This window comes from Loxodonta africana, chromosome 10 (assembly GCF_030014295.1).
Source record: "Loxodonta africana isolate mLoxAfr1 chromosome 10, mLoxAfr1.hap2, whole genome shotgun sequence".
Classification (NCBI taxonomy): Eukaryota; Metazoa; Chordata; class Mammalia; order Proboscidea; family Elephantidae; genus Loxodonta; species Loxodonta africana.
The window spans coordinates 11,300,945-11,328,621 of NC_087351.1; the positions used below are offsets into that span (position 1 = coordinate 11,300,945).

The 27,677-nt window shown below is 37.8% G+C and overlaps 1 protein-coding gene across 4 annotated transcripts in view; it reads right to left on the reverse strand.

Moving 5' to 3' along the window:
- GOLM2 (golgi membrane protein 2) overlaps positions 1-27,677 on the reverse strand; it is a 103,466-nt gene that overhangs the window by 37,365 nt on the left and 38,424 nt on the right. For all 4 annotated transcript variants that reach the window (XM_023539093.2, XM_023539092.2, XM_003420162.4 and 1 more), the window contains exons 7-8: positions 6,658-6,756; positions 5,458-5,628 (exon numbers count right to left, since the gene is read on the reverse strand). In XM_023539093.2, the coding sequence (XP_023394861.2) occupies positions 5,458-5,628; positions 6,658-6,756 (270 nt within the window). The remainder of the gene's footprint in view (positions 1-5,457; positions 5,629-6,657; positions 6,757-27,677) is intronic.

The window sequence follows — 27,677 nt, forward strand, 5'->3', positions numbered from 1 at the left end:
TTAAAATTGGGGAAAGTCATAATTATATATTAGTATAACTGATGACCAGGTAAAAATTTTGACTGTATGATTATCTATAGAAACACAAAATTCCAAAATGGATGCAATAAGCTTAACAAATATTTAACAAAGTAAGTGACTGACTTGGTTGAGATACCAGGGATATATTGTGGTTGTTGTTAGATGCTATCTAGTTGATTCTGACTCATAGCGATCCCATGCACAATACAACAAAACACTGCCTGGTCCTGCACCATCCTCACAATCGTTGCTATGCTTGAGCCCATTGTTGTAACCACCGTGTCAATCCATCTTGTTAAGGGTCTTCCTCTTTTTTGCTGACCCTCTACCAAGTGTCTTAGTTACCTAGTGCTGCTATAACAGAAATACCACAAGTGGATGGCTTTAACAAAAAGAAATTTATTTCTTCACAGTAAAGTAGGCTAAAAGTCCAAACTCAGGGTGTCAGCTCCAGGGGAAGGCTTTCTCTGTCAGCTCTGGAGGAAAGGTCCTTCTCCTCAATCTTCTCCCGGACCAGGAGCTCTTGGGCACAGGAACCCTGCGTCCAAAGGACATGCTCTGCTCCTGGCACTGCTTTCCTGGAGGTATGAGGCCCCCCGTCTCTGCTCACTTCTCTCTTTTATATCCCAAAATAAACTGCCTCAAAACACAATCCAATCTTGTAGATTGAGTCCTGCCTCACTAACACAACTGCCACCAAGCCTTCCTCATTAACGCCATAGAGGCAGGATTTACATCATATAGGAAAATCACACAACACTGGGAATCATTGCCCAGCCAAATTGATACACAAATTTTTGGGGAGACACAATTCAATCCGTGACGCCAAGCATGATGTCCTTACCCAGGGACTGGTCCCTCCCGACAACATGTCCAAAGTAAGTGGGATGAAGTCTTGCCAGCCTCGCTTATAAGGAACATTTGGGCTGTACTTCTTCCATGACAGATTTGTTCATTCTTCTGGCAATCCATGGTGTATGCAATATTCTTTGTCACACTGTAATTCAAAGACATCAATTCTTCTTCTGTCTTCCTTATTCATTGTCCAGCTTTCACATGCATATGAGGTGATTGAAAATACCATGGCTTGGGTCAGGAGCACCTTAGTTCTCAAAGTGACATCTTTGCTTTAAAACACTTTAAAGAGGTCTTCTGTAAAAATGCAATGCATTGTTTGATTTATTGACTGCTGCTTCCATGGGTGTTGATTGTGGATCCAAGTAAAATGAAATCCTTGACGACTTCAATCTTTTTCTCTTTGTCATGATGCTGCTTATTGGTCCAGTTGTGAGCATTTTTTTGTTTTCTTTATGTTGAGGTGTAATCATCATTAAGTGCTTCAAGTCCTCTTCGCTTTCAGCACATAAGGCTGTGTCATCTGCATACTGCAGGTTGTTAATGAGTCTTCCTCCAATCCTGATGCCCCGTTCTTCATACAGTCCAGCTTCTCAGATTATTTTCTCAGCAAACAGATCGAACAGATATGGTGAAAGAATATAAACCTGATGCACACCTTTCCTGACATTAAACCACGCAGTATCCCCTTGTTCTGTTCAAATGACTGCCTCTTGATCTATGCACAGGTTCCTCATGAGCACAATTAAGTGTTCTGGAATTCCCATTCTTCACAATGTTATCCATAATTTGTTATGACCCATAAAGTCGAATGCCTGTGCATAGTCACTAAAACACAGGTAAACATCTTTCTGGTATCATCTGCTTTCAGCCAGGATCCATCTGACATCAGCAATGATATCCCTTGTTCCACATCCTCTTCTGAATTCTACTTGAATTTCTGGCAGTTCCCTGTTGATACACTGCTGTAATCTTTTTTGAATTACCTTCAGAATAATTTTACTTGCATGTAATAATTTTGTTTGAAATCCACATTCTGTTGGATTATCTTTCTTTGAAATGTGCAGAAGTATGGATCTCTTCCAGTTGGTTGGCCACATAGCTGTCTTCCAAATTTCTTCACATAGATGAGTGACCACCTCCAGTGTCGCATCCGTTGGTTGGAACATCTCAATTGTTATTCTGTCAGTTCCTGGAGTCTTGTTTTTCATCAATGCCTTCAGTGCAGCTTGAACTTCTTCCTTCATTACCATTGGTTCTTGAGTATATGCTGCCTCCTGAAATGGCTGAACATCAAGCAATTCTTTTTGGTACAGTGACTCTGTGTATTCCTTTCATCTTCTTTTGATGCTTCCAGCAGGGTTCAATACTTTGCCCATAGAATTCTTCAATATTGCAACTCGATGACTGACTTTTTCTTCAGTTCTTTCAGCTTGAGAAATGCCCAGCATGTTCTTCCCTTTTGGTTTTCTAATTCCAGGTCTTTGCACATTAGAATAAATTGTCTTCTTGAGTCACTCTTTGAACGCTGTTTAGCTCTTTAACTTCATCATTTCTTCCATTTGCTTTAGCCACCCTACATTGAAGAACAAGTTTCAGAGGCTCTTCTAATATCCAATTTGGTCTTTTCTTTTCTTTCTTGTCTTTTTAATGACGTTTTTCTTTTTTCATGTATAATGTTCTTGATGTCATCCCACAACTCGTGTGTATCAATTTGGCTGGGCCATGATTCCTGGTTTTGTGGGACTTTCCTACATTTTGTAAATTCTGCGGCTATGATGTTAATGAGGGAGGCTGGGCGGCAGTTGTGTAAGAGAGGCAGGTTTCAATTTACAACATTGGATTGTGCCTTGAGGCAATCTCTTGGCATATAAAAGATAGAAGTGAGCAGAGAGACTGGGGATCTCCTACCACCAGGAGCAGCACCAGAAGCAAAGTGCATCCTTTGGAACCAGGGTTTCTGCACCTTAGAAGCTCCTCGACTGGGCAAGTTTGAGGACAAGGACCTTCCTCCAGAGCCGACAGAGAGAGAAGGTCTTCCCCTGGGGCTGACACCCTGATTTTGGACTTTTAGCCTACCTTACCGTGAGAAAATAAACTTCTTTTTGTTAAAACCATCCACTTCTGGTATTTCTGTTATAGTAGCACTAGATAACTAAGACAACACCACAAAATGGATGAATCTTGAAAACATTATGCTAAGTAGAAGAGGCCCGACACAAAAGGCCACAAATCATATGATTCTATTTCTGTGATGTATACAGAATAGGCAACACTATAGAGACAGAATGCAGATTAGTGGTTGCTGGGGCTGCAGGTAGGCGGAACAGAGAGTGAGTACTTAATGGATGGGGGTTCCTTTGGGGTGATGAAAATATTCTGGAACTGGATACTGATAATGGATGCACAACATTGTAAATGTGCTAAATGCCACCCAATTGTATACTTCAGCGAATTTTATGTTATGTGTATCTTATTACAATAAAATTTATTTTTAATTTAAAAAACATGCATAATAAAGTCTCATGTCAGGAAAGGCAATAGAAGAGGAAAACTGTGATGTAAGTGATTTACAAAAGGTTACTATCTGAATCATATAAAGACTTGATGCAAAAGATATCAGATCAATCTCCAAAGCTGTCGGGCTAAATGGTCAAAACTGATACACAGATTATATACCAAGAAATAATTACCGTAAAATCCCTCACAAAAATGACCAGGCCCCAAAAATAAATGCTTATTAAGACATCTTTAAAGAACCATTATATTCCAAATACCTTATGAAAAGAAAAACTCATTTGTGGTCAGGAAATGGACATACTTAACCATCTCCAGTGACACTGTAAAATTGTTCTAGAGAACAATCTGACAATAAGCAACACAAGCTATAAAGCCAGTCAAGTGCTTTGACCCAGAAATTTCAGTTTAGGGACTATACTTTTAAAGGAACACCACAAGTAGGAGGAGCAGGAAATAAATTGGAGAAAAAAAAATCACAGCCAACTAAAATGAGAAAAATAGGGAATAATCTAAACATCCAATATGGGAATAGCTAAGTGAACTATTGTTAGTACCTAAACCCAGTGGAATATATATATAAATATACACACACACGTACATATATGTGTATATATTTAAAATGGTAAGTATGCAATTATCTGATAAAGATGTATTTGATAATGTCAATTAAAAAAGTAAACCATAAAATTGTATGCGCACTGATTTATAACTCTATATACATAAATGAAACAGAATTTGGAGTAAGAGTTTAAAACTGAATAGGCTCTTTTAAAAATAAGTTTCAGAGATTAATATTTCCCTAATAATTAATTTTCAATTACATTCTTTATAGAAAAGTTGGTTAAAAAAAAAAATACGTAAGGCAACAATAAAATATTTTAAAGGATAAAGAACTATAAGTTTAGAAGAAAATCTTAACTACCAAATTAAGATATTTTATTTTGTTATACCCTTACTACAAATTTCTTTTTGATGAGATAAAAAACTCTGGGACGAACCCCTAATATGATTTTGAGAAAATATTTTTACATTATATTTAAAATGTTAGCCATATTCTTATAAATAAAAACATGCTTTAAACAATATCAAGGAAGGAAAATCAATAATGAAATGTGTGCAAAGTATATATTCATATATATACAGTAATATGAATGACTGTTATAAGACCAACAAAAATACCGTGACTAAATTCACGGATGTTAACAACGTTTAGTTTTCACCCTACAATCTGTGTTCAAATAACTATCTAAACACTGCTGTAAACAGTGGCTGCCATTGTAGCCATCAGAAAAGGTAAAGAAAGGCAAATTGGAGCTATTAGAAATTGTGTCTGTTTGGAAGTGGAAGATGGGAAGATGCCGTGAAGAGCAGAAGCAACGAACAGCAACGATAAGTGAGCTGACCTTACAGGTGCTTTCCTGCCCAGATTATTCTCTGCTACCAGAATTTTCCTCGCACTTTATGAGAGTCCACCGATTACAGGGTTATGCAGGTTAACGTACTTCATCCATATATCAAAAGTAATATCTTTGAAACAGTTAGTAGCCATACTTCATTACACAGCACTACAAATTTATTCCACCTGCTTGCTTTTCTCCTAATGCTTAAATGAAGCAAACTGCAATTGGAAGAAATGGATAGAAGCAGGATAAACCGTTCACTATGGCAGTCTCCCCAGATCTATGTTTCTCCCAGAATGCTTCATTTTTTTCAAAACTATACCTTCCCTCCTGTGCAATCAACATTTTCATTCATATATCTTTACTCACTTCACCAAAGAAATGTACTGTCATAAGGACTAGTAGCATTTTTTAAAAAATCAACTCACCTGAAATTTATTATTTAACATTAGAGAACAGAAAAAGTTTAAAGTCTTCTTTAAAACAGTCTCTTACCCATTTACAATCTGCTTTTCTTTTAAATTTTGCGGCTCTCACGCTTTCTCTCTAAATGCATATTACTACACATTCAGTAGAGATAATAAAGACCTTCATTCAGACTTGTAAACATATTATATTTAAATAAATATTTTTAATATAATATTCATCAACTGATTCTTACTTTGTTTCAACTTATGGAAATCACCAACTCTATCCTTGGTAGCCTGCTTTAGTATATCTGTTTGAATTCTGGGCTCACTCTCCCTGTTTGGGCCCGAAATAAAATGCTGAAGAGGATTGGAAGGTATCTGATTTGAAGAACCAGGGTTTCCATTGTGGTTTACGTGTGAATCTGCAGAAAAAAAAAAAAATCAAATTAAGGTCATATGTGACAAAAGAACTTCATAAGACCTGCTTCAGAAGAGCTCAGACACACTTTTATCTGACATTGGGCAGTCATATACCTTTTTTTTTTTTTTTAAGCTTTATTCTTATTTCTCTAATCAAATCTCATGTACAACAAATGTCATTTCAGCTGCCAGAAGTTTCCTAAGCGTACCCAGGTAAGTATCTCTAATACCGAATATAACCCTACTTTCCAGAGGAATATATAGTAGATTAAAATGGCAATATTATCTGTATCTTTTCCTCCCTTCAAAATCCATATTGCTAGCAGGAATCTCCAAAATCCAGTAAGGCTTCTGGAATTTCTAATCTCTAAGTCATCTTCATCTATACAGTGACTCACAACTGTTAGCTCCTCGTTCTTTCTCACCAGTATCTCCTGGGTATAATCTCTCTTCCTTCAGTTCCCTTTCTTTCCTCCTCAAAGCCTTCATTCAATCCTTATGATAATAACTTTGGATTCAGAAACCTATGCCACACTGACTCCTACATCTTCCCTTCCACCAATGCCCTTAAGCAGCTCCTTCAAGCATATCAATTCCCATTTTAGGGGAACATTTCTATAAAACTGAATAGGTGTTCAATAGAAGACAGACACATTGACATTCATAAGAGTCCTCAGTAAATAGTGAGTTCAACACAGATGGGTATAGTAATTTATAGAAGGCCTTCGTGAGATGATTTGAACAAGTTAAAGAAGGTGAATATACAGCGAGGGGCTGAGAGGAAGGGGAGTCCAGAGTGGCAGAACAAATAATTCTACTCTTAAGAAAAAGACTATAATAATCCATTAGACAAAGTGCATTTTTAAATGATAATTTCTTCCCAAGCTTTTACTCGTGACTTAAAAACATACAACACTAACTGGAAGAACGAATGCCACTTCACTGTGCTGCTAAATGTCACATTTTATAATATAACAATACGCAACTAATAAATTGTTTTCAAGTGGAATTCCGAGAATAAGACTTCATACCTGGAGCCATATTTGGGAAGAGAGGTGGTCCAGTTGCAAGGTGGGACACTGTTTGATGATTTTCATGTTGAGAAACTAAAATAGGGGGCTTCTTTAAAGCTAAAAGGAAAAAAAAAAGGTCCACCTTATTCGTAATTTATGATATCTATAAATCAGCCCCCATGAATCTATCTATACTATACTCATTAAATTACTCATATTCTAATTTTATAATCCCTGTAGTTGGTATATTAATTCATTTATGGTTACTAATTATAACATTGTGCCATTCACCACAGATATTGGTGATCAATTAATCTGGTGAGTATATAAACTCCATGACAGTAGGAACTCTATCTTGTCCTACGTTGTCTCTAATACCTAGAACAGCACCTGGCATATAATAGGAGCTCAACAAAGATTTCATGAACGAATGAATAAAAAAGTGAGTCTCTTTAGATACAGAGATATTCAACAGTGAAACAGGATTAATAAAAATTGACATTTACATATTAGGCGAAACAATGAGAATATGCTATTCTAACTTGTTCAGATTTGAAATAAAACAAATATGACTGAATCAACAACTTGAGATTTTATTTTATTAACTATTTTTTTAAATACTATTTTATTGCATTTTTGGTGAAAGTTTACACAGCAAACTAAGTTCCCCTTTAACAATTTTTATACAATTTGTTCCATGCCATTGGTTATAATTTTTACAGTGTCTCAGCATTCTCATTATTTCCTTTCATTCTCTTTGGTTTGTTTCCATTTTCCATTGATCTATCTTCCCTTCCCCTCCTTACCTTCTCCTCTTTGCTTTTGGGTAAATGTTGACCGTTTTGTTAACTGTTCAAGGTAATACATTACCCACAGGTGATATTCTTCGTTTTATAAGCCAGTCTATTATTTGCCTGAAAGGTGCCTGAAGAAATAGCTTCAATTCCAAGTTCAAAGGGTATCTTAGGGCAACAGTCTCAGGGATTCCTCTAGTCTCTATTGATCCAGACGTTTTTTAGGAATTTGAGTTTTGTTCTACATTTTTCTCCTATTCTATCCAGGACCTAATATTGTGTCCCTGGTCAGAACAGTTGGTAGTGGTAGCCGGGCACCACCTAGTTCTTCTGGTCTCAGGTTAGAAAAGGCTGCGGTAAAGGATAAAGAAGGACACTACATAATGATTAAAGAGACAATTTACCAGGAAGATATAACCATATTAAATATTTATGCACCCAGTGACACAGCTGCAAGATACATAAACAAATTTTAACAGAACTGAAAAGCGAGATAGACACCTTCACAGTTATAGTAGGAGACTTTGACACACCACTTTCGGAGAAGGATAGGACTTCCAGTAAGAAGCTCAAAAGAGACACGGAAGACCTAATTGCTACAATCAACCAACTTGGCCTCATAGACTTACACAGAACACTCCACCCAACAGCTGCAAAGTATACTTTTTTTTCTAGTGCACATGGAACATTCTCTAGAACAGATCACATATTTGGTCATAAAACAAACCTTTGCAGGATCCAAAACATCCAAATATTACAATGCATCGTCTCAGACCACAAGGCCATAAAAATAGATATCAATAAGGGAAAAATCAGGGAAAAGAAATTGAATACTTGGAAACTGAACAATACCCTGCTCAAAAAAGACTGGGTTATAGAAGACATTAAGGAGGTAATAAAGAAATTCATAGAATGCAACCAGAATGAAAACACTTCCTATCAAAACCTCTAGGGCACAGCAAAAGCAGTGCTCAGAGGTCAATTTATATCGATAAATGCACACATACATAAAGAAGAAAGAGAGAAATCAGAGAACTGTCCCTACAACTTGGACAAATAGAAAGCAAGCAACAAAAGAATCCATCAGGCACCAGAAGAAAACAAATAGTAAAAATTAGAGCTGAACTAAATGAATTTAGACAACAGAAAAACAACTGAAAAAATTAACAAAGCCAAAAGCTAGTTCTTTGAAAAAATTAACAAAATTGATAAACCATTGGCCAGACTGACTAAAGAAATACAGGAAAGGAAACAACCCAAATAAGAAATGAGATGGGCCATATCACAACAGACCCAACGGAAAATAAAAGAATCATATCAGATTATCACGAAAAATTGTACTCTAGCAAATTTGCAAACCTAGAAGAAATGCATGAATTCCTAGAAAAACACTACCTACCTAAACTAACACAATCAGAAGTAGAACAACTAAAAGGACCCATAACAAAAAAAGACATTGAAAAGGTAATCAAAAAACTCCCAACTAAAAAAAGCCGTGGCCCGGACGGCTTCACTGCAGAGTTCTACCAAACTTTCAGAGAAGAGTTAACACCACTACTACTAAAGGTATTTCAAAGCATAGAAAATGATGGAATACTACCTAACTCATTCTATGAAGCCACCATAACCCTGATACCAAAAGCAGTTAAAGACACCACAAAAAAAAAAAAAAAAAACAATTACAGACCTATATCCCTCATGAACATGGATGCAAAAATCCTCAATGAAATTCTAGCCAATAGAATTCAACAACATATCAAAAAAATAATCCACCACGACCAAGTGGGATTTATACCAGGGATGCAAGGTTGGTTCAATATTAGAAGAACCATTAATGTAATCCACCATATAAATAAAACAAAAGACAAAAACCACATGATCTTATCAATTGATGCAGGAAAGGCATTTGACAAAGTCCAATTTTTTTTTAACACCCATTCATGATAAAAACTCTCAGCAAAATAGGAATTGAAGGAAAATTCCTCAACATAATAAAGGGCATCTATACAAAGCCAACAGCCAACATCATTCTGAATCATTAAGAATGGGAACCAAGCAAGGATGCCCTTTATCACCGCTCTTATTCAACATTGTGCTAGAGGTCCTAGCCAGAGCAATTCCGGCACTGGGCAAGAAATAAAGGGCATCTGGATTGGCAAGGAAGAAGTCAAATTGTCTCTATTTGCAGATGACATGACCTTATACACAGAAAACCCTAAGGAATCCTCCAGAAAACTACTGAAACTAATAGAAGAGTTTGGCAGAGTTTCAGGTTACAAGATAAAGATAAAAAATCACTGGATTCCTCCACATCAACAAAAAGAACATGGAAGAGGAAATCACCAAATCAATACCATTCACAGTAGCCCCCAAGAAGATAAAATACTTAGGAATAAACCTTACCAAAGATGTAAAAGACCTATACAAAGAAAACTACAAAGTACTACTGCAAGAAGCTAAAAGGGACCTACGTAAATAGAAAAACATACCTTGCTCGTGGATAGGAAGACTTAACATAGTAAAAACGTCTCTTCTACCAAAAGCCATCTACATATACAATGCATTTCCGATCCAAATTCCAATGACATTTTTTAATGTGATGGAGAAACAAATCACGAACTTCTACGGAAGGGAAAGAAGCCCTGGATAAGTAAAGCTTTACTGAAAAAGAAGAAGAAAGTGGGATGCCTAACTCTACCTGATTTTAGAACATATTATACAGCCACAGTAGTCAAAACAGCCTGGTACTGGTACAACAACAGGCACATTGACCAATGGAACAGAATTGAGAACCCAGATATAAATCCATCCACATATGAGCACCTGATATTTGACAAAGGCCCAGTGTCAGTTAATTAGGGAAAAGATAGTCTTTTTAACAAATGGTGCTGGCATAACTGGATATCCATTTGCAAAAAAATGAAACAGACCCATACCTCACACCATGCACAAAAACTAACTCCAAGTGGATCAAAGACCTAAACATAAAGACTAAAACGATAAAGATCATGGAAGAAAAAATAGGGACGTTAGGAGCCCTATTACAAGGCATAAACAGAATACAAAACATTACTAAAGATGACGAAGAGAAACCAGATAACCAGAAGGTCTAAAAATCAAACACCTATGCTCATCTAAAGACTTCACCAAAAGAGTAAAAAGACCACCTACAGATTGGGAAAAAATTTTCAGCTATGACATCTCCAACCAGCGCCTGATCTCTAAAATCTATATGATTCTGTTAAAACTCAACCACAAAAAAACAACCCAATTAAAAATTGGGCAAAGGATATGAACACGCACTTCACTAAAGAAGATATTCAGGCGGCTAACAGATACATGAGAAAATGCTCTTGATCATTAGCCATTAGAGAAACGCATATTAAAACCGTGTTGAGATTCCATCTCACTCCAACAAGGCTGGCATTAATCCAAAAAACACAAAATAACAAATGTTGGAGAGGCTGCGGAGAGATTGGAACTTTTATACACTGCTGGTGGGAATGTAAAATGGTACAACCACTTTGGAAATCTATCTGGCGTTTCCTTAAAAAGTTAGAAATAGAACTACCATACAACCCAGAAATTCCACTCCTCGGAATATATTCTACAGAAATAAGAGCCTTCACACGAACAGATATATGCGCACCCATGTTTATTGCAGCACTGTTAACAACAACAAAAAGCTGGAAGCAACCAAGGTGTCCATCAATGGATGAATGGATAAATAAATTATGGTATATTCACACAGTGGAATACTACGCAATGATAAAGAACAGTGATGAATCTGTGAAACATTTCATAACATGGAGGAACCTGGAAGGCATTATGCTGAGTGAAATTAGTCAGAGGCAAAAGGACAAATATTGTATAAGACCACTATTATAAGATCTTGAGAAAAAGTTTAAACTGAGAAGAACACGTCCTTTTGCGGTTACGAGAGCGGGGAGGGAGGGAGGGTTGGAGAGGGTTATTTACTGATTAGTTAGTAGATAAGAACTACTTTAGGTGAAGGGAAGGACAATACTTAATACAGGGAAGGTCAGCTCAACTGGACTGGACCAAAAGTAAAGAAGGTTCCTGGATAAACTGAATGCTTCGAAGGTCAGCGGAGCAAGGGCGAGGTTTGGGGACTAAAAAAAAAAAAATGGCCTCAGGGGACATCTAAGTCAATTGGCAAAACAAATTCTATTAAGAAAACATTCTGCATCCCACTTTGAAGTGTGGCGTCTGGGGTCTTAAATGGTAACAAGCGGCCATCTAAGATGCATCAATTGTTCTCAACCCACCTGGAGCAAAGGAGAATGAAGAACACCAAATACACAAGATAATTATGAGCCCAAGTGACAGAAAGGGCCACGTGAACTAGAAATTTACATCATCCTGAGACCAGAAGAACTAGATGGTGCCCAGCCACAACCGATGACTGCCCTGACAGGGAGCACAACAGAGAACCCCTGAGGGAGCAGGAGATCAGTGGGATGCAGACCCTAAATTCTCATAAAAAGACCAGACTTAATGGTCTGACTGAGACTAGAAGAATCCCGGCAGTCATGGTCCCCAAACCTTCTGTTGGCCCAGGATAGGAACCATTCCCAAAGACAACTCATCAGACATGGAATGGACTGGATAATGGGTTGGAGAGAGATGCTGATGAGGAGTGAGCTACTTGTATCAGGTGGACACTTGAGACTGTGTTGGCATCTCCTGTCCGGAGGGGAGATGGGAGGGTGGAGATGGGAGGGTAGAGATGGTTAGAAACTGGCAAAATGGTCACGAAAGGAGAGACTGGAGGGAGGGAGCAGGCTGACTCATTAGGGGGAGAGTAAATGGGAGCATGTAGTAAGGTGTATATAAGTTTATATGTGAGACTGACTTGATTTGTAAACTTTCACTTAAAGCACAATAAAAATTATTTAAAAAAAAAGAAAAGGCTGTGGTTCATGTGTGCTATTAGTACTGTGAACTAGTTTCTTCTTTGAGCCTTTGATTTCTTTCATTCTCTTTTGCTTCATATGAGTGGAGACCAATAGTTGCATCTTATATGGCCATTCGCAAGCTTTTAAGACCCCAGATACTACTCACCAAACCAGGCTGTAGAACACTATCTTTGTGAACTGTTATGCCAACTAAGTTGTACCCTGAGACTATGGTCCCAAGCCTTTTAACCCAGGAAACCAATCCTGTGACTTGTTTTGATATGTCTAAAAAGCCTCCATACCTGTGTCCCCTATATGGTTTTTAATATATGTGGATATATATGCAGCACACGCAAACGTGTGTATACACATGCCTACAGGTACATCTATACACGCACATGCATTTACTCACATATGCCTTCCTGTACACGTACGGTCATCCCTCCATATCCTCAAGAGGTTGGTTCTAGGATCCCCTCGGATACCAAAACCTGCGGATGCTCAAGTCTCTTATATAAGATGGCACTGTATTTGCATGTAACCTACGCACATCCCCCCCGTATACTTTGAGTCATCTCTAGGTTACTCATAAAACCTAATACAACGTAAATGCTATATAATTAGTTCTTACACTGTATTGTTTAGGGAATAATGAAAAGACGTGAAGCAAACAATGCTCAAAGGAGTGCCGGCGAGAGACTGAGGGTCTGTGAAATGAAGGGAGGCTACAGCAGGGTATGCCGACACGTTTCATTCACTTGTATTCAGCCCAGTGCTTAATGTGGAGCAAATTCAAATTTTGCTTTTCGGAACTTTTTTTCTTTTTCTCTGAATATTTTTGATTCATGGCTGGCTGGCTCAGAAGATGCGAAACCTGTGGATACGAAGGGTTGACTGTATATGCATTCATATTTACCTATGTAACCACACACAGATTTTTGGTTGTTTTTACCATTCTTGCAAAATTGTGTGTGTTACAGCATTTTCCAAAATTGTCTCTTTTTCTCGTGTACTTCTTAGTATCTTTATACACCTTAGTTAAGTTGTTCTGACTTCACCCATATTTGGGATTGCCTTTCCCAACACCAAATGTAGTGTTTACTATCTAGAAAGTGATTCCCCCCCCCTTTCACTCCCATCCCTGGCAACGATCAAAGGAGCTTACTTTCTGTGTGTGTATCTATTCTTCACTTTTTCTAATAGTGGGGCCATACAATATTTGTCTTTTTGTGACTGACTTATTTCACTCAGCATAACGTCATTTAGATTCAACCACGTTACAAGAGGTTTTGCAGGGTCATCATTATTGTTTATAGTTGTGTAGTATTCCATCGCATGTATGTACCACAATTTGTTTATGCATTTACCTGTTAACAAGCACTATGGTTGTTTCCATCTTTTTGCTATTGTGAATAATGCTGCAATAAACATAGGTGTGCAAACGTCTGTTTCTGTCACTGCTCTTATATCTCTAAGATATATACTTCTGAGTGAGATTGCTGGATCACCAGGTATTTCTACTCCTAGCTTTTCGAGGAAGCCCCATACTGTTTTCGATGGTGGTTATACCATTTCACAATCCCACCAGCAATGTATAGGAGTTCTAATCCTCCCACAACCTCACCAGCATTTGTTTTGTTTTTTTGATCACTGCCATTTTTGCACGGCTCAGGTGGTATCTCATTGTAGTTTTGATTTGCACCTCTCTAATGGCCAGTGATCTGGAGCATCTTTTCATATATTTGTTAAAGAGACTGCTTATTCCCCTTGGAATGGACTTTGGCCCTTTGTTGAAGATCAGCTGCCCATAGATGGATGGATTTACTTCTGGGTTCTCAATTCTATTCCATTGGTCTCTGTGTCTGTTATCGAATCAGTACCAGGCTGTTTTGATTACTGTGGCTGTATAGTACATTTTGAGATCGGGAAGTGTAAGCCCTCTTACTTTGTTCTGCTTCTTCAAAGTTGCTTTAGCTATTTGGAGCCTTTTCATATAGAATTGGAGATTAGTTTTTCCATTTCATTAACAAATATTGTTGGGATTTGGATCGGGATTGCTAATCATTTTTGTTTTAATGTGGTAAATACATAGGTAGCAAAACATTTGCCATTTCAACAATCTTTACAAGTACAGTGAGATTTCATTTTTGAAGAAAATGTAAGTTTTATGCAAAGGGCTTTACCAGCAAGAATGCACAGAGTTAAGAGTTGAGATTTTCCTCTCCCTTAAGAAATGAAGGCAATAGGGAAAGATAGAATTTTTTACTCGCTACCACCGACTCCAAGGAGCCCTGGCAGTTCAGTGGTTAAACACTTGGCTGCTAACTGAAAGGCCGGCAGTTCAAATCCACCAGCTGCTGCGAGCAAGAAAGTTATGGCAGTCTGCTTCCGTGAAGCCTTATAGTCTTAGAAACTCTATGGGGCAGTTCTCCTCTGTCCTATAGGGCTGCTATGAGCCAAAATTGACTCAACAATGGGTTTGGTTTTGGTTTACTACTGACTCCATCACATTCCTGGGCAGCTTAACATGCTAGAAACGGAGACAGCAAAGAAGGAAACTAGGGAGAAGGGAAACAGATAAAAAGAAAAGGATAGAAAGCCACATGTATAAGGCAGTTAGCGACACATGTTATTCCTCTAAGACTTCATTGTGGCAGAGACGATGCCATGTGATCCTATTTCATTACATTTTTCCTGGGCACAGAGGAACATCAGCCTTATTTATGGTTAGGGACTAAGGGACTAGGCTCTGACCACGGCTGCACAGGTGAAACCAAACATGCGACTTCCAGGTCTGGCCATAAAATCTGAGCAAATCACTCAGAATCTCCCTTCCCTTTCTGCAACAACTTATGAAGACGGTGGTACATATGGAAGGGGCCACATGGCTTGGAGGAATGCTGCAAAGAGACCACCCACCTGCATCAGATTGTGACATGACCAATAAATAAACCTTTATTGTATTACAGCCACTGCAATTTTACGGTTGTTTGTTAATGCATCACAGCCTTGTCAACCCTAACTAATATATTTGTATTATAATCCTCAAAGTTCTTTCCAATACTTGTATTTTATTATTACATAGATCCATAGTTCTCTAAACATAAGAACCCAGGAAGATTAAAATTCACTCTAAGAAAGCACACCACTCAAATTGACAGCACGTTGAGGGTTTCTGGATCTCAGATACTCCCACTACCTTGTTTCTATTGCCAGCTGCAATGCCCAGTGCCCATTTCTTCACAGAGGACAGCTAAGTAACAACGATTCACTAATGTCTTCAAAGAGCAGCATTTTGACAGGTTTAACAATACAATTTTGTTTTGCTAACAGACTCTGAGAACATTAGCCATTTGGCAAATGTATCTGAAAAACGAAGGCAGTCACAATCTACAAATTTGTTGATCACTGTTAAGCCTAGCTGGCCCCAGCACTACCTAAACCAGAAGAAAAAAAAGGCAGCTTCGTTCCGTATCAAGACTTGGTCATTCATATCCTTAACTTTATGTAATAATGTCTTCTGTTCAAGAACAAGGTAACTACTTGGAGGCAAACTTATGATTAGATAGGCAGAACTAAGCCAGATTCAAAGGGGCCTTTTTAATAAAACATGCAGGGCAAGCTGGGTGTTTTATAAACTCCTTTCACATATACTACCATCTTCACATATAGCCTTTTAAGTTGCTGCAGAAAGGGAGGGAGATTCTGAGTGATTTGCACAGATGTTATGACCAGACTTGGAAGTGACAGAGTAGTGACATGAAGCCTTTACACAGTTTAAAGGAAACTCTGGTGGTGTGGTGGTTAAGAGCTATGCTGCTAAAAGGTCGGCAGTTTGAATCCACCAGGTGCTCCCTGGAAACTCTATGGGGCAGCTCTACTCTGTTCTATAGGGTTGCTATGAAGTCAGAATAGACTTCGTAGCATGGGGTTTATAAAGTTAAAGGTACATTTTTAATGACATATGTACTGCATGGTTCTATAGAAAATTTTGAAATATAGAAAAACACAAAGAAATAAAAATTAACTGTAATTCTACCACCTAGAGACAATCATTGTTACCATTTGCAGAATATCTCTCTGGTGTTTTGTCTTAATCTTATTTTATTTAATTTTTGATAGTTTCCCATGTCATTCAATTTTTTTCTACAGTATTCCGAAATGGTAGAGGCAAACCAAAATTCTGAATTTTACAGGCTTGGCTAACCAAACAGACCTGGGTAAAGAATTGCCACAAGGACTTTAAAGCCCCATAAACTGTGTCAGCTATGCTAGTTGGTAGCTAGACTTTGACTGCCTAGGAAAAAGTAACACGTGTTCTGTAAATGGAAACCCCGGTGGCACAGTGGTTAAGAGCTATGGCTGCTACCCAAAAGGCCGGCAGTTGGAATCTACCAGGCACTCCCTGGAAACCCTATGGGGCCGTTCTACTCTGTCCTATAGGGAAGCTATGAGTCGGCATCGGGTTTGGTTGGTTGGTTTGTTTTTGTTCTGTAAATACTTCAGTTTTCTATTCCTTCATACTTTGACTTTTTGCTTGGTTTCTTTGAAAAATTCCTTTTAAGAAACTCCAGGCTTATTTTTGTTGAACTAAGGGGAAAGATGATTTATTTACACCCAGGATAAGACAGGGCTTTCCCAGCAGTCAGAAGTAAGAAGTTACAGTTAATAACACCGGAGCAAATGAAGGTCTGGGAAAATGCTGGTGGTCTTGGAAGTAACTAAGAGTGCTGACCCTCATTCTCCAATTTTGCATAGAGTTCTTCAGACTTTTTTTCTATACTTATGTTATTAGTTACTGTTGAGTCTATTACGACTCCTGGCGACCCCAGGTATGCAGAGTAGAACTGTACCATAGGGTTTGCAAGGCTGTGACCTTTCAGAAGCAGATTGCCAGGCCTGCCTTCCAAGGCACCTCTGGACGGGTTTGATCCAACAACCTTGCAGCTACTAGTCGAGCATTTAACCATTTGCCCCACTCAGAGAATCTTCACATATATATATTGTCATGGATTGAACTATGTCCCCCAAAAGTGTCTGTCAGTTTGGGTAGGTCATGATTCTCAGTTTTGTATGACCGCCTATCATTTTGTCATCTGATGTGATTTCCCTATGTGCTGTAAATCCTATCTCTATGATGTTGATGAGATGGATTAGCGGCAAGTATGTTGATTGAGATCTACGAGGTTAGATTATGTCTTAATCCAATCTCTTTTGAGATATAAAAGAGAAAAGCAAGCAGAGAGACATGGGGGCCTTAAACCACCAAGAAAGCAATACGGGAAATAGGGCACATCCATTGAACCCACGATTCCTGTGCAGAGATGCTCCTAGACTACAGGAAGATTGATTACAAGGATATTTCTCTAGAGCTAACAGAGAGAGAAAGCCTTCCCCTGGAGCTGTCATCCTGAATTTGGACTTGTAGCCTACTAGACTGCAAGAGAATAAATTTATCTTTGTTAAAGCCATCCACTTGTGGTATTTCTGGTACAGCAGCACTAAATGACTAAGATATAGATCTATGTATATATATACGTATATGGAGCTCTGATGGTACGGTGGTTAAGAGATCAGCAGTTCGAATCCACCAGCCAATCCTTGGAAACCCTATGCAGCAGTTCTACCCTGCCCTATAGGGTCACTATGAGTTGGAATCGACTCGATGTCAATGGTTATGGTACATATAGATCTATCTATATAAATTTCCCTCCACAAAAATGAGATTATATTATACTTGCTTTCCTATAACCTGCTTTTTTCAATTAAAAAAAAAATTATAGAACCTTATCCATTGCTGGTGTGAATGCAAAATGGTACAGCCACTGCGGAAAACAGTTTGGCGGTTCCTCAAAAAGTTAAACATACAATTGCCATATGACCCAGTAATCCCAATTCTACGTATATACCCAAAAGAACTGAAAGCGAGAATGCAAACAGAAACTTGTATACCAGCGTTCACTGTAGCACTATTCACAATAGCCAAAAGGTGGAAACAACCTAAATGTCCATCAACAGGTGACTGGATAAATAAATGTGGTACATACAGACAATGGAATATTACACAACCATAAAGAGAAATGAAGTCTTGGTACATACCACAACATGGATAAACCTTGAAAACATTATACTGAGTGAAATAAGTTAGTCACAAAAGTACAAATATTGTATGATCCTACTTACATGACATAAGCAAAAGTTTATCACTAGTTACCAAGGGTGGAAGGGAGGGGGAAAGGAGGAGTAAACAAAACAGATCAAGTTATTGACCTACAAAATTTACATTCTTGTTGAGTAGATAAAAAAACTAAACAAAAAGATACAGGATATAAAATACCTGTCAGAGTGAAAAGTGCTATATATAAACTAAAACAGGAAGATGAGATAGAGTGGCAGGAGGTTCTATTTTAGATAGTTTGTCCAGGGGAGTCATTTTTGAGGTGATATTTGAGCAGAGTTGTGAATAAAATCTGGGCGAAGAACACTTAGGCAGAGACCAACAGGTACAAACAAAGGCCTCGAGACAGGCGCGTGCATAACTTATTTGTGGAGCAGTAAAGAAAAGAGTGAGGGTAAAGTGCTAGAAAATGAGGTCAGAGAGGAAAGAAGGGCAATATGAGTGAACCAGCAGTAAAAATAAGGTTAGAAATAGGTGGTTCCTATGATTCTAATTCATAGCAACCTTAGAGGTTAGAGTAGAACTGCCCTGTAGGGTTTCCAAGGAGCAGCCGGTGGATTCTAACTGCCAACCTTATATATATATATATATATATATATGTTCAAGGATTGAAACGTGAGTTAATAGTGAAAGGGTGAAGAAATGGAGACGCCCAGTAGAAAAATGGAAACTAAAAAAAAGAAATTTTAGAACTGAAAAATACAATATATATCTGAAATAAAAAACAAACTGGATGGGTTTAACAGCAGAGTAAATGCTTCAGAAAAAGGCATCGAGGAACTTAAAGATCAAAAGACTTTAAACAAGGCAAAGCAGAAAAGTTATTGCAAAAAACTGAACAGCACTTCACTGACCTATAAAAAAAAAAAACCAAAACCCAGCACTACTGAGTTGATTCCAACTCATAGCGACCCTATAGGACAGAGTAGAACTGCCTCATAGAGTTTCCAAGGAGCACCTGGCGGATTCAAACTGCCGACCCTTCGATTAGCAGCCATAGCACTTTACCACTATGCCACCAGCATTTTCCAGTGACCTATAAACAGTCTAAAATACATGGAACTTGAGTCTCAGAAGGAGATAAAAAAGAGGCTTTTTTTTGAGGAGGCAAGGGAGAGGCAGGAATAAAGCTCAGTGAAACCCAAGCAAAATAAATAAAAAGAAAACCATACCAAGGCACATTTTAATTGAACTGATGAAAATTACAGATAAAGACAAAATCTTAAAAGCAGTTAGAGGAAAAAACATACAATAATATAAGGAAGAGCAAAAAGAATTATGGCTGAGTTCTCAACAGAAACAATGGCAGCCAGAAGATGAAGAAATAACATCTTTAAAGTGCTGCGGGAAAAAACTATCAACTCAAATTTCTATATCCAGCAAAAAAAATACAGATGGTTTCAGATAAACAAAAGTTTAAAAAATTTGTTGCTAGAAGACTTGTACTTCAAGAAATGCCAAAAAAAAAAAAAAAAGGTTCTCCAGGCTGAAAGGAAACAATCATCAAAATACAAACTCGAATCTACAGGAAGAAGGAATAAAGTGCACCAGAAATGGTAAATATGTGGTAAATATAAAAACCATAATGTTTCTTCTTTTATTTTCTTAAAAGATTGTTTAAGCCAAAACTAATACTACTGAAAATACTAGGGATCTGAACATATACAGAAGTAAACTACATGACAACAACAGCACAAACAGCAGGACCAAGTAAATGCAATTCTACCTTTATGAAGTTCTAACATTTTACATGAAGTGGCACAATATTATTTCTAAATAGACAATAGTAAGTAAAGAATGCATACTGTAATCCACAGAGCCACTAAAAAAAATATATATATATATATATACAGAGATAAAGTTAAAAAAGAATGAGAGAAATGGACATCAATTAAATCCTCAAATCCATGAATCCTAACCATCCTATTCTCCGTGGGTGATATTCGCTGATTCAAAACCCTATTTTGAGTGGGCTTCCTAGAAGAGTTTCCTGCCTTTTGTGGCTTGTAGTCTGTGGGGATCTTGCCAGACCCTGCCTGGACCTGACGGCCCTGCCTTGCATGCTCTCGGCTGCTGACTCTAGATCAGATTCATGCACCCCACTTACTCCCTAACTCTAGATGTTTTGACCTTGCTCAACTCCTGGGCTGCTGTCACATTGTGCCAGTGGCCTCACTAGGGTTGGTGTCACCCAGTGCCGTAACCTCATGGTGTTACCACCGCCCCTCCATGGACCTCCTCCCACACAAGACCGTACAGAATCTTTAGTAAAGTTTTTTGTACTGATGTCACTCATAAATCATGATTCCCACACATCACTCCTTCTTTTCCTTTAATTACTACTTCACTCTCAAAAAAGTTATTGATACAGGTTCACAAACACTAGTCACCAAAACACTGTAGCTAAAACACCAGAAAATCTGACTGCATCAGCAACTATAAAAACATCGGCAGCAACAAAAACAACAGTGGGTGCTTGTAACTAACACACGCAGATGAAACCACAAGATACGAAGCGTCCTTGTAATTGCGTAATAATGTGACAGCTCTGACTGGAGGGCATTAGAAGGTTCACAAATTAAATTAGCATAGAGTTTTAGCTTTGTAGCTATAATGATGCATGTAAGCTTGGCTTACAAAAAATGTTTTTGTTGTTTTAACTAACTACAGGCATACTTTTACAAAAAACAAATTTCTGCTGAAACACTGCAAGAGCAAAAAAATCCCATTTTGATTTCTTTTTCCTTAAGCGTGGCTCACACCCCTATGAGACAATGAAAGAAATGTCTTTCAGTTATAAACCAAATGCATCATTAGAAATTTATGTATATTCAGTAGCAATTTTCAGGAATACTTAAAAATTTAACACTATTAGTACTAGTATTTTTTCCCTACAGAAAAAAAATATAAAAAATAACTCCCCAATTTTACATAATTGCTTCTTTATAACAGGGATCTGTAACCTTTTTCGTAAAGGGCCATGCAGTAAATATCTCAGGCCTTTGGGTCATATGATTTCTGTAGCAATTGCCCATCTCTGCTGTTGTACCACAAAAGCAGCCATAGATAATACATAAATAAATATATGTGGCTGTGTTCCAATAAAACTTTATTTATTAAAATAGACATCCAGGCTTCAGTGTGCCCACCCATTTTATAAGCTGCCGAAGAGAAAAAATAAGTTAATTATATCTACAGTGATTCAACTTGTTTCAAATTTTTTATTGTATTGTTATAAATACAGATAATTTCCCCTCTAAGAGATCTGACCTTCAGAGAAAAAAATCTTTACAAAAACTTTAATGATTAACAACATTGCTTCTTTAAAACATAATCTTGGTATTTTTTCCTCCTCTCAAATATCACTTTAACTTTTTAAAAATTATTTGTCTATTTTTGAAAGGTGGGGCCAAGATGGCAGAATAGCCAGATGCTTCTGGTGAGCCCTCACACAACACAGATCTGAAAAAATCAGTGAAACCAGTATATTTATGAAAAGCTAAGAGCCCTGAACATCAAAGGAAAAGCTTGAAAATGGACTGAGAGGCAGTGGGAGGAACAGACAGCTCAGAAGCAGAGAGGAGTTACAGGACCTGAATTGCCAGGATCCCTCAGGCACCATTTCTGGGAGCGGCTGCGGCAGGCTTGAGGTAGCATTCAGCTGAAGTTTCCTCAGGGAGAAGGAACCAGCCACACAGCCTACTCACACCTCCAGAACCAGAGAAGAATGGCGCTCTCAGCAAAAGCTAAGTACTTACGTATATTTTACCGTGCACCCTGCCCCCGAGCCGGCATCAGTGGCTGTTGATTTCCCTGCACCTGAGATAGGCACTGCTGAGCACCCAGAGCCATCTTCCTGCCTTGAGTAGGAATAAATTCACAACTGGGGGAAAAGAAAATTTGCCAGCTCCACTAACCAGGGGAGCTCAGGACAGAAGCAGCTTCTACCCAAGCATAAATGGTCCATGGACTTTGAATACCTCTCCCCCCTGCATGTACCTGTGTGGGCCTATTTCAGGAGAATAGGCCCTTGCTGACAGACTGCAACCATTTTAGCTGTGTGACAGAGAAGTGGGTGTTTGATATTTGACACCACTTCGCCTATTAAATAGGGGCATAAGGACTTGTGGCTCCACTCAGGTCACCCAGCCACCCCTGACAGGTATCCAAGGATAACTGGTACCTCCCAGTCTTTACAACCAAAAGCACTGGGTGCCCATGGTCCATCTGCAAAAACCATTCACCTGTACGCTCTAGGGAACAGGGGTGCATTTTCCTCACAGGTACATGAGGGACAGTTCTCAGCCCCCTGCCTTGTTCAACGGGTGACCCCTGCTGCAACCAGATACCAGTACCTATACCAATCACCCCCACCCCTCTAAGACTCCAGGTCAGAGCCTGTACCACACACTTGATGATCAGCCACCTGGACACCTGAGCTGAATTCATACAAGAAAACTGAATGGACTCCTAGACTGATATACCTGATAACAACTCTAGCCATCTGGTGAAAGGATGTCAGAGTTTCAAAGGTGAAAATACTCAAGCTAGCTCACTCAAGCAAGCCATTTGGGCATATCAAAACAAAACAAAGCAAGAAGCAAGGATACAGTAAGCAAACACAAAACAAATACAATAAATTATACATGGCTCAGAGACAACAGTCAATATCAAGTCACATAATGAAACAGACCATGATCACTTCAACAAGCTCTCAAAACAAAGAATCAAGGGATCTTCTGGATAAAGGTGCATTTTGGGACTTACTGGACGCAGATTTCAAAAGATTAATATACAGAACTCTTCAAGACATCAGGAATGAGATTAGGAAGGAGATCAGGCACTATGCAGAACAAGCCAAGGAACACACAGATAAACTAGTTAAAGAAATTAAAAAGGTTATTCAAGAACATAATGAAAAACTTAATAAGCTGCAAGAATCCATGGAGAGACAGCAATGAGAAATTCAGAAGATTAACAATAAAATTACAGAATTAGACAACTTGATAGAAAGTTAGAGGAAAAGAACTGAGGAAGTGGAAAGCAAAATTGGTGAGCTTGAAGATAAAGCACTTGGGACCAGTATATTTGAAGAAAAATCTGATAAAAGGATTTAAAAAAATGAAGAAACCTTAAGAATCATGTGGGGCTCTATCAAGAGATATAACCTATGAGTCATTGGAGTACCACAACAGTGAGGGATAACAGGAAATACAGAGGGAATTGTTGAAGATTTCTTTGCAGAAAACTTCCCTGATATCATGAAAGATGAGAAGACATCTGTCCAAGATGCTCATTGAACTCCACATAAGGTAGATCTCAAAAGAAAGTGACCAAGACATATTATAATCAAACTTGCCAGAACCAAAGATTAATAGAGAATTTTAAGAGCAGCTAGGGATAAGCAAAAAGTCGCCTCCAAAGGAGCGTCGATAAGAAAAAACTCGGACTACGCAGCAGAAACCATGCAGGCAAGAAGGCAATGGGATGATTTATATAAAGCAATGAAGGAAAAAAACTGCCAACCAAGAATCATATATCCAGCAAAACTGTCTCTTAAATATGAAGGTGAAATTAAGACATTTCCAAATAAACAGAAATTTAGGGAATTCGTAAAAACCAAACCATAACTATAAAAAAAAAAAAAAAAAAAATTTTTTTTTTTTAATACTAAAAAGAGTTCTCTGGTTAGAAAATCAATAATATCAGATATCAACCCAAGACTAGAACACAGGACAAAGCAACCAGATGTCAACCCAGAAAGGGAAATTACAAAAATAAATCAAGATAAAAAAATGCTCAAAACAGGGAAACAGCAATGTCATTACGTAAAAGAAGCCAACATTAAAACAATAAAGAGGGCCTGAGAAATGTAGTCACAGATCTTTCAAATGGAGAGGAGGTCAAGGCAATATAAAGAAATAAAAGTAAGGTTTAAACTTAGAAAAATAGGGGTAAATATTAAGGTAAATACAAAGGAGGCTAACAATCCTACTTATCAAAATGAATACAAGAAAAAAAAATAAACACTCAGCAGAAACAAAATCAACAACAATGAATAAGAGGAAAAGACAATATATAATCTACTCAGCACAAAAAATTAAGTGGGAAAAAGAAACTGTCAACAACACACAAAAAAAATGCATCAAAATGACAACACTAAACTCATCCCTATCTATAATTACACTGAATATAAATGGACTAAATGCATCAATAAAAAGACAGAGAGCGGCAGAATGGATTAAAAAACACCAACCATCTATATGCTGCCTACAAGAGACACACCTTAGACTTAGAGGCACAAACTAAAACTTAAAGGATGGAAAAAAACATGTATCAAGCAAACAACAATCAAAAAAGAGCAGGAGTGGCAATATTAATTCCTGACAAAATAGACTTTAAAGTTAAATCTACCACAAAGGATAAGGAAAGACACTATATAATGATTAAAGGGACAATATACTAGGAGGATATAACCGTATTAAATATCTATGCACCCAATGACAGGGCTGCAAGATACATAAAACAAACTCTAACAGCATTGAAAAGTGAGATAGACAGCTCCACAATTATAGTAGAGACTTCAAAACACCACTTTCAGTGAAAGACTGGATATCCAGAAAGCAGCTCAATAAAGACACGGAAGATCTAAATGCCACAATCAACCAACTTGACCTCATAGACATATACATAACACTCCATCCAACGGCAGCCAGGTACACTTTCTTTTTCAACACACAAGGAATGTTCTCTAGAATAGACCACGTATTAGGTCATAAAGCAAGCCTTCGCAGAATCCAAAACATCGAAATATTACAAAGCATCTTCCCTGACCATAAGGCCATGAAACTAGAAGTCAATACAGAAAAAGCAGGGAAAAGAAATCAAACGCTTGGAAACGGGACGATACCCTGCTCAAAAAAGACTGGATTATAGACGACATTAAGGATGGAATAAAAAAATTCACAGAATCCAATGAGAATGAAAACACTTCCTATCAGAACCTTTGGGACACAGCGAAAGCAGTGCTCAGAGGTCAATTTATATCAATAAATGCACCTATACAAAAAGAAGAAAGGGCCAAAATCAAAGAATTATCCCTACAACTTCAACAAATAGAAAGAGAGCAACAAAAGAAACCCTCAGGCACCAGAAGAAATAATAAAACATAGAGCAGAATTAAATGAAACAGAAAACAGAAAAACAATTGAAGGAGTTAACAAGACCAAAAGCTGGTTCTTTGAAAAACTAAACAAAATTGATAAACCATTGGCCAAAGTGACAAAAGAAAAACAGGAGAGGAAGCAAATAACCTGAAAAAGAAATGAGATGGGTGATATTACAACAGACCCAACTGAAATTAAAAGAATCATATCCGATTACTATGAAAAACTATACTCTAACAAATTTGAAAACCTAGAAGAAATGGATGAATTCCTAGAAACACACTACCTATCTAAACTAACACAAACAGAGGTAGAACAACTAAATAGACCCATAACAAAAGAAGAGATTGAAAAGGTAGTCAAAAAACTCCCAACAAAAAAAAGCCGTGGCCCGGATGGCTTCACTGCAGAGTTCTACGAAACATTCAGAGAAGAGTTAACACCACTACTACTATAGGTATTTCAGAGCATAGAAAAGGACTGAATATGCCCAAACTCATTCTATGAAGCCAGTATATCTCTGATACCAAAACCAGGTAAAAAACAAACAAACAAACAAACCCATTGCTGTCAAGTCAATTCGGACTCATAGCAACCCTACAGGACAGAGCAGAACTGCCCCACATGGTTTCCAAGGAGCGCCTGGTGGATTCGAACTACCAACCTTTTGGTTAGCAGCTGTGGCACTTAACCACTATGCTACCAGGGTTTCCAAAACCAGACAAAGACACCACAAAAAAAGAAAATTACAGACCTATATCCCTCATGAACTTAGATGCAAAAATCCTCAACAAAATTCTAGCCAATAGAATTCAACAACATATCAAAAAAATAATTCACCATGACCAAGTGGGATTCATACCAGGTATGCAGGGATGGTTCAACATTAGAAAAACAATTAATGTAATCCATCATATCAATAAAACAAAAGACAAGAACCACACGATCTCATCAATTGATGCAGAAAAGGCATTTGATAAAGTTCAACACTCATTCATGATAAAAACTCTTAGCAAAATAGGAATAGAAGGAAAATTTTTCAACATAATGAAGGGCATTTATACAAAGCCAATAGCCAACACCATCCTAATTGGAGACAGTGTGAAAGCATTCCCCTTGAGATCAGGAACAAGACAAGGATGCCCTTTATCACCACTCTTATTCAACATTGTGCTGAATGAAGGTCCTAGCCAGGGCAATTAGGCTAGATAAAGAAATAAAGCGCATTCAGATTGGTAAGCAAGAAGTAAAACTATCTCTGTTTGAAGATGACATGATCTTATACACAGAAAACTCTAAGGAATCCTCAAGTAAACTACTGAAACTAATAGAAGAGTTCAGCAGAGTATAAGGATACAAGAAAAACACACAAAAATCAGTTGGATTCCTCTACACCAACAAAAAGAACATCAAGGAGGAAATTACCAAATCAATACCATTTACAGTGCCCCAATAGCCCCAATAAATCTTACCAGAGACGTGAAAGACCTATACAAAGAAAACTACAAGACACTACTGTAAGAAACCAAAAGAGACCTACATAAGTGGAAAAACATACCTTGCTCCTGGATAGGAAGACTTAGCATTGTAAAAATGTTTATTCTATCAAAAGCCTTCTACAGATACAATGTAATTCTGATCCAAATTCCAACGACATTTTTTAACAAGATGGAGAAACAAATCACCAAGCTCATATGGAAGGGAAAGAGTCCCTGGATAAGTAAAGCATTACTAAAAAAGAAGAACAAAGTGGGAGGCCTTACTGTACCTGATTTTAGAACCTATTATACCGCCACAGTAGTCAAAACAGCCTGGTACTGGTACAACAACAGATCCATAGACCAATGGAACAGAATTGAGAATCCAGACATAAATCCATCCACATATGAGCAGTTGATATTTGACAAAGGCCCAAAGTCAGTTAAATGGGGAAAAAACAGTCTCTTTAAACAAACGGTGCTGGCATAAATGGCTATCCATT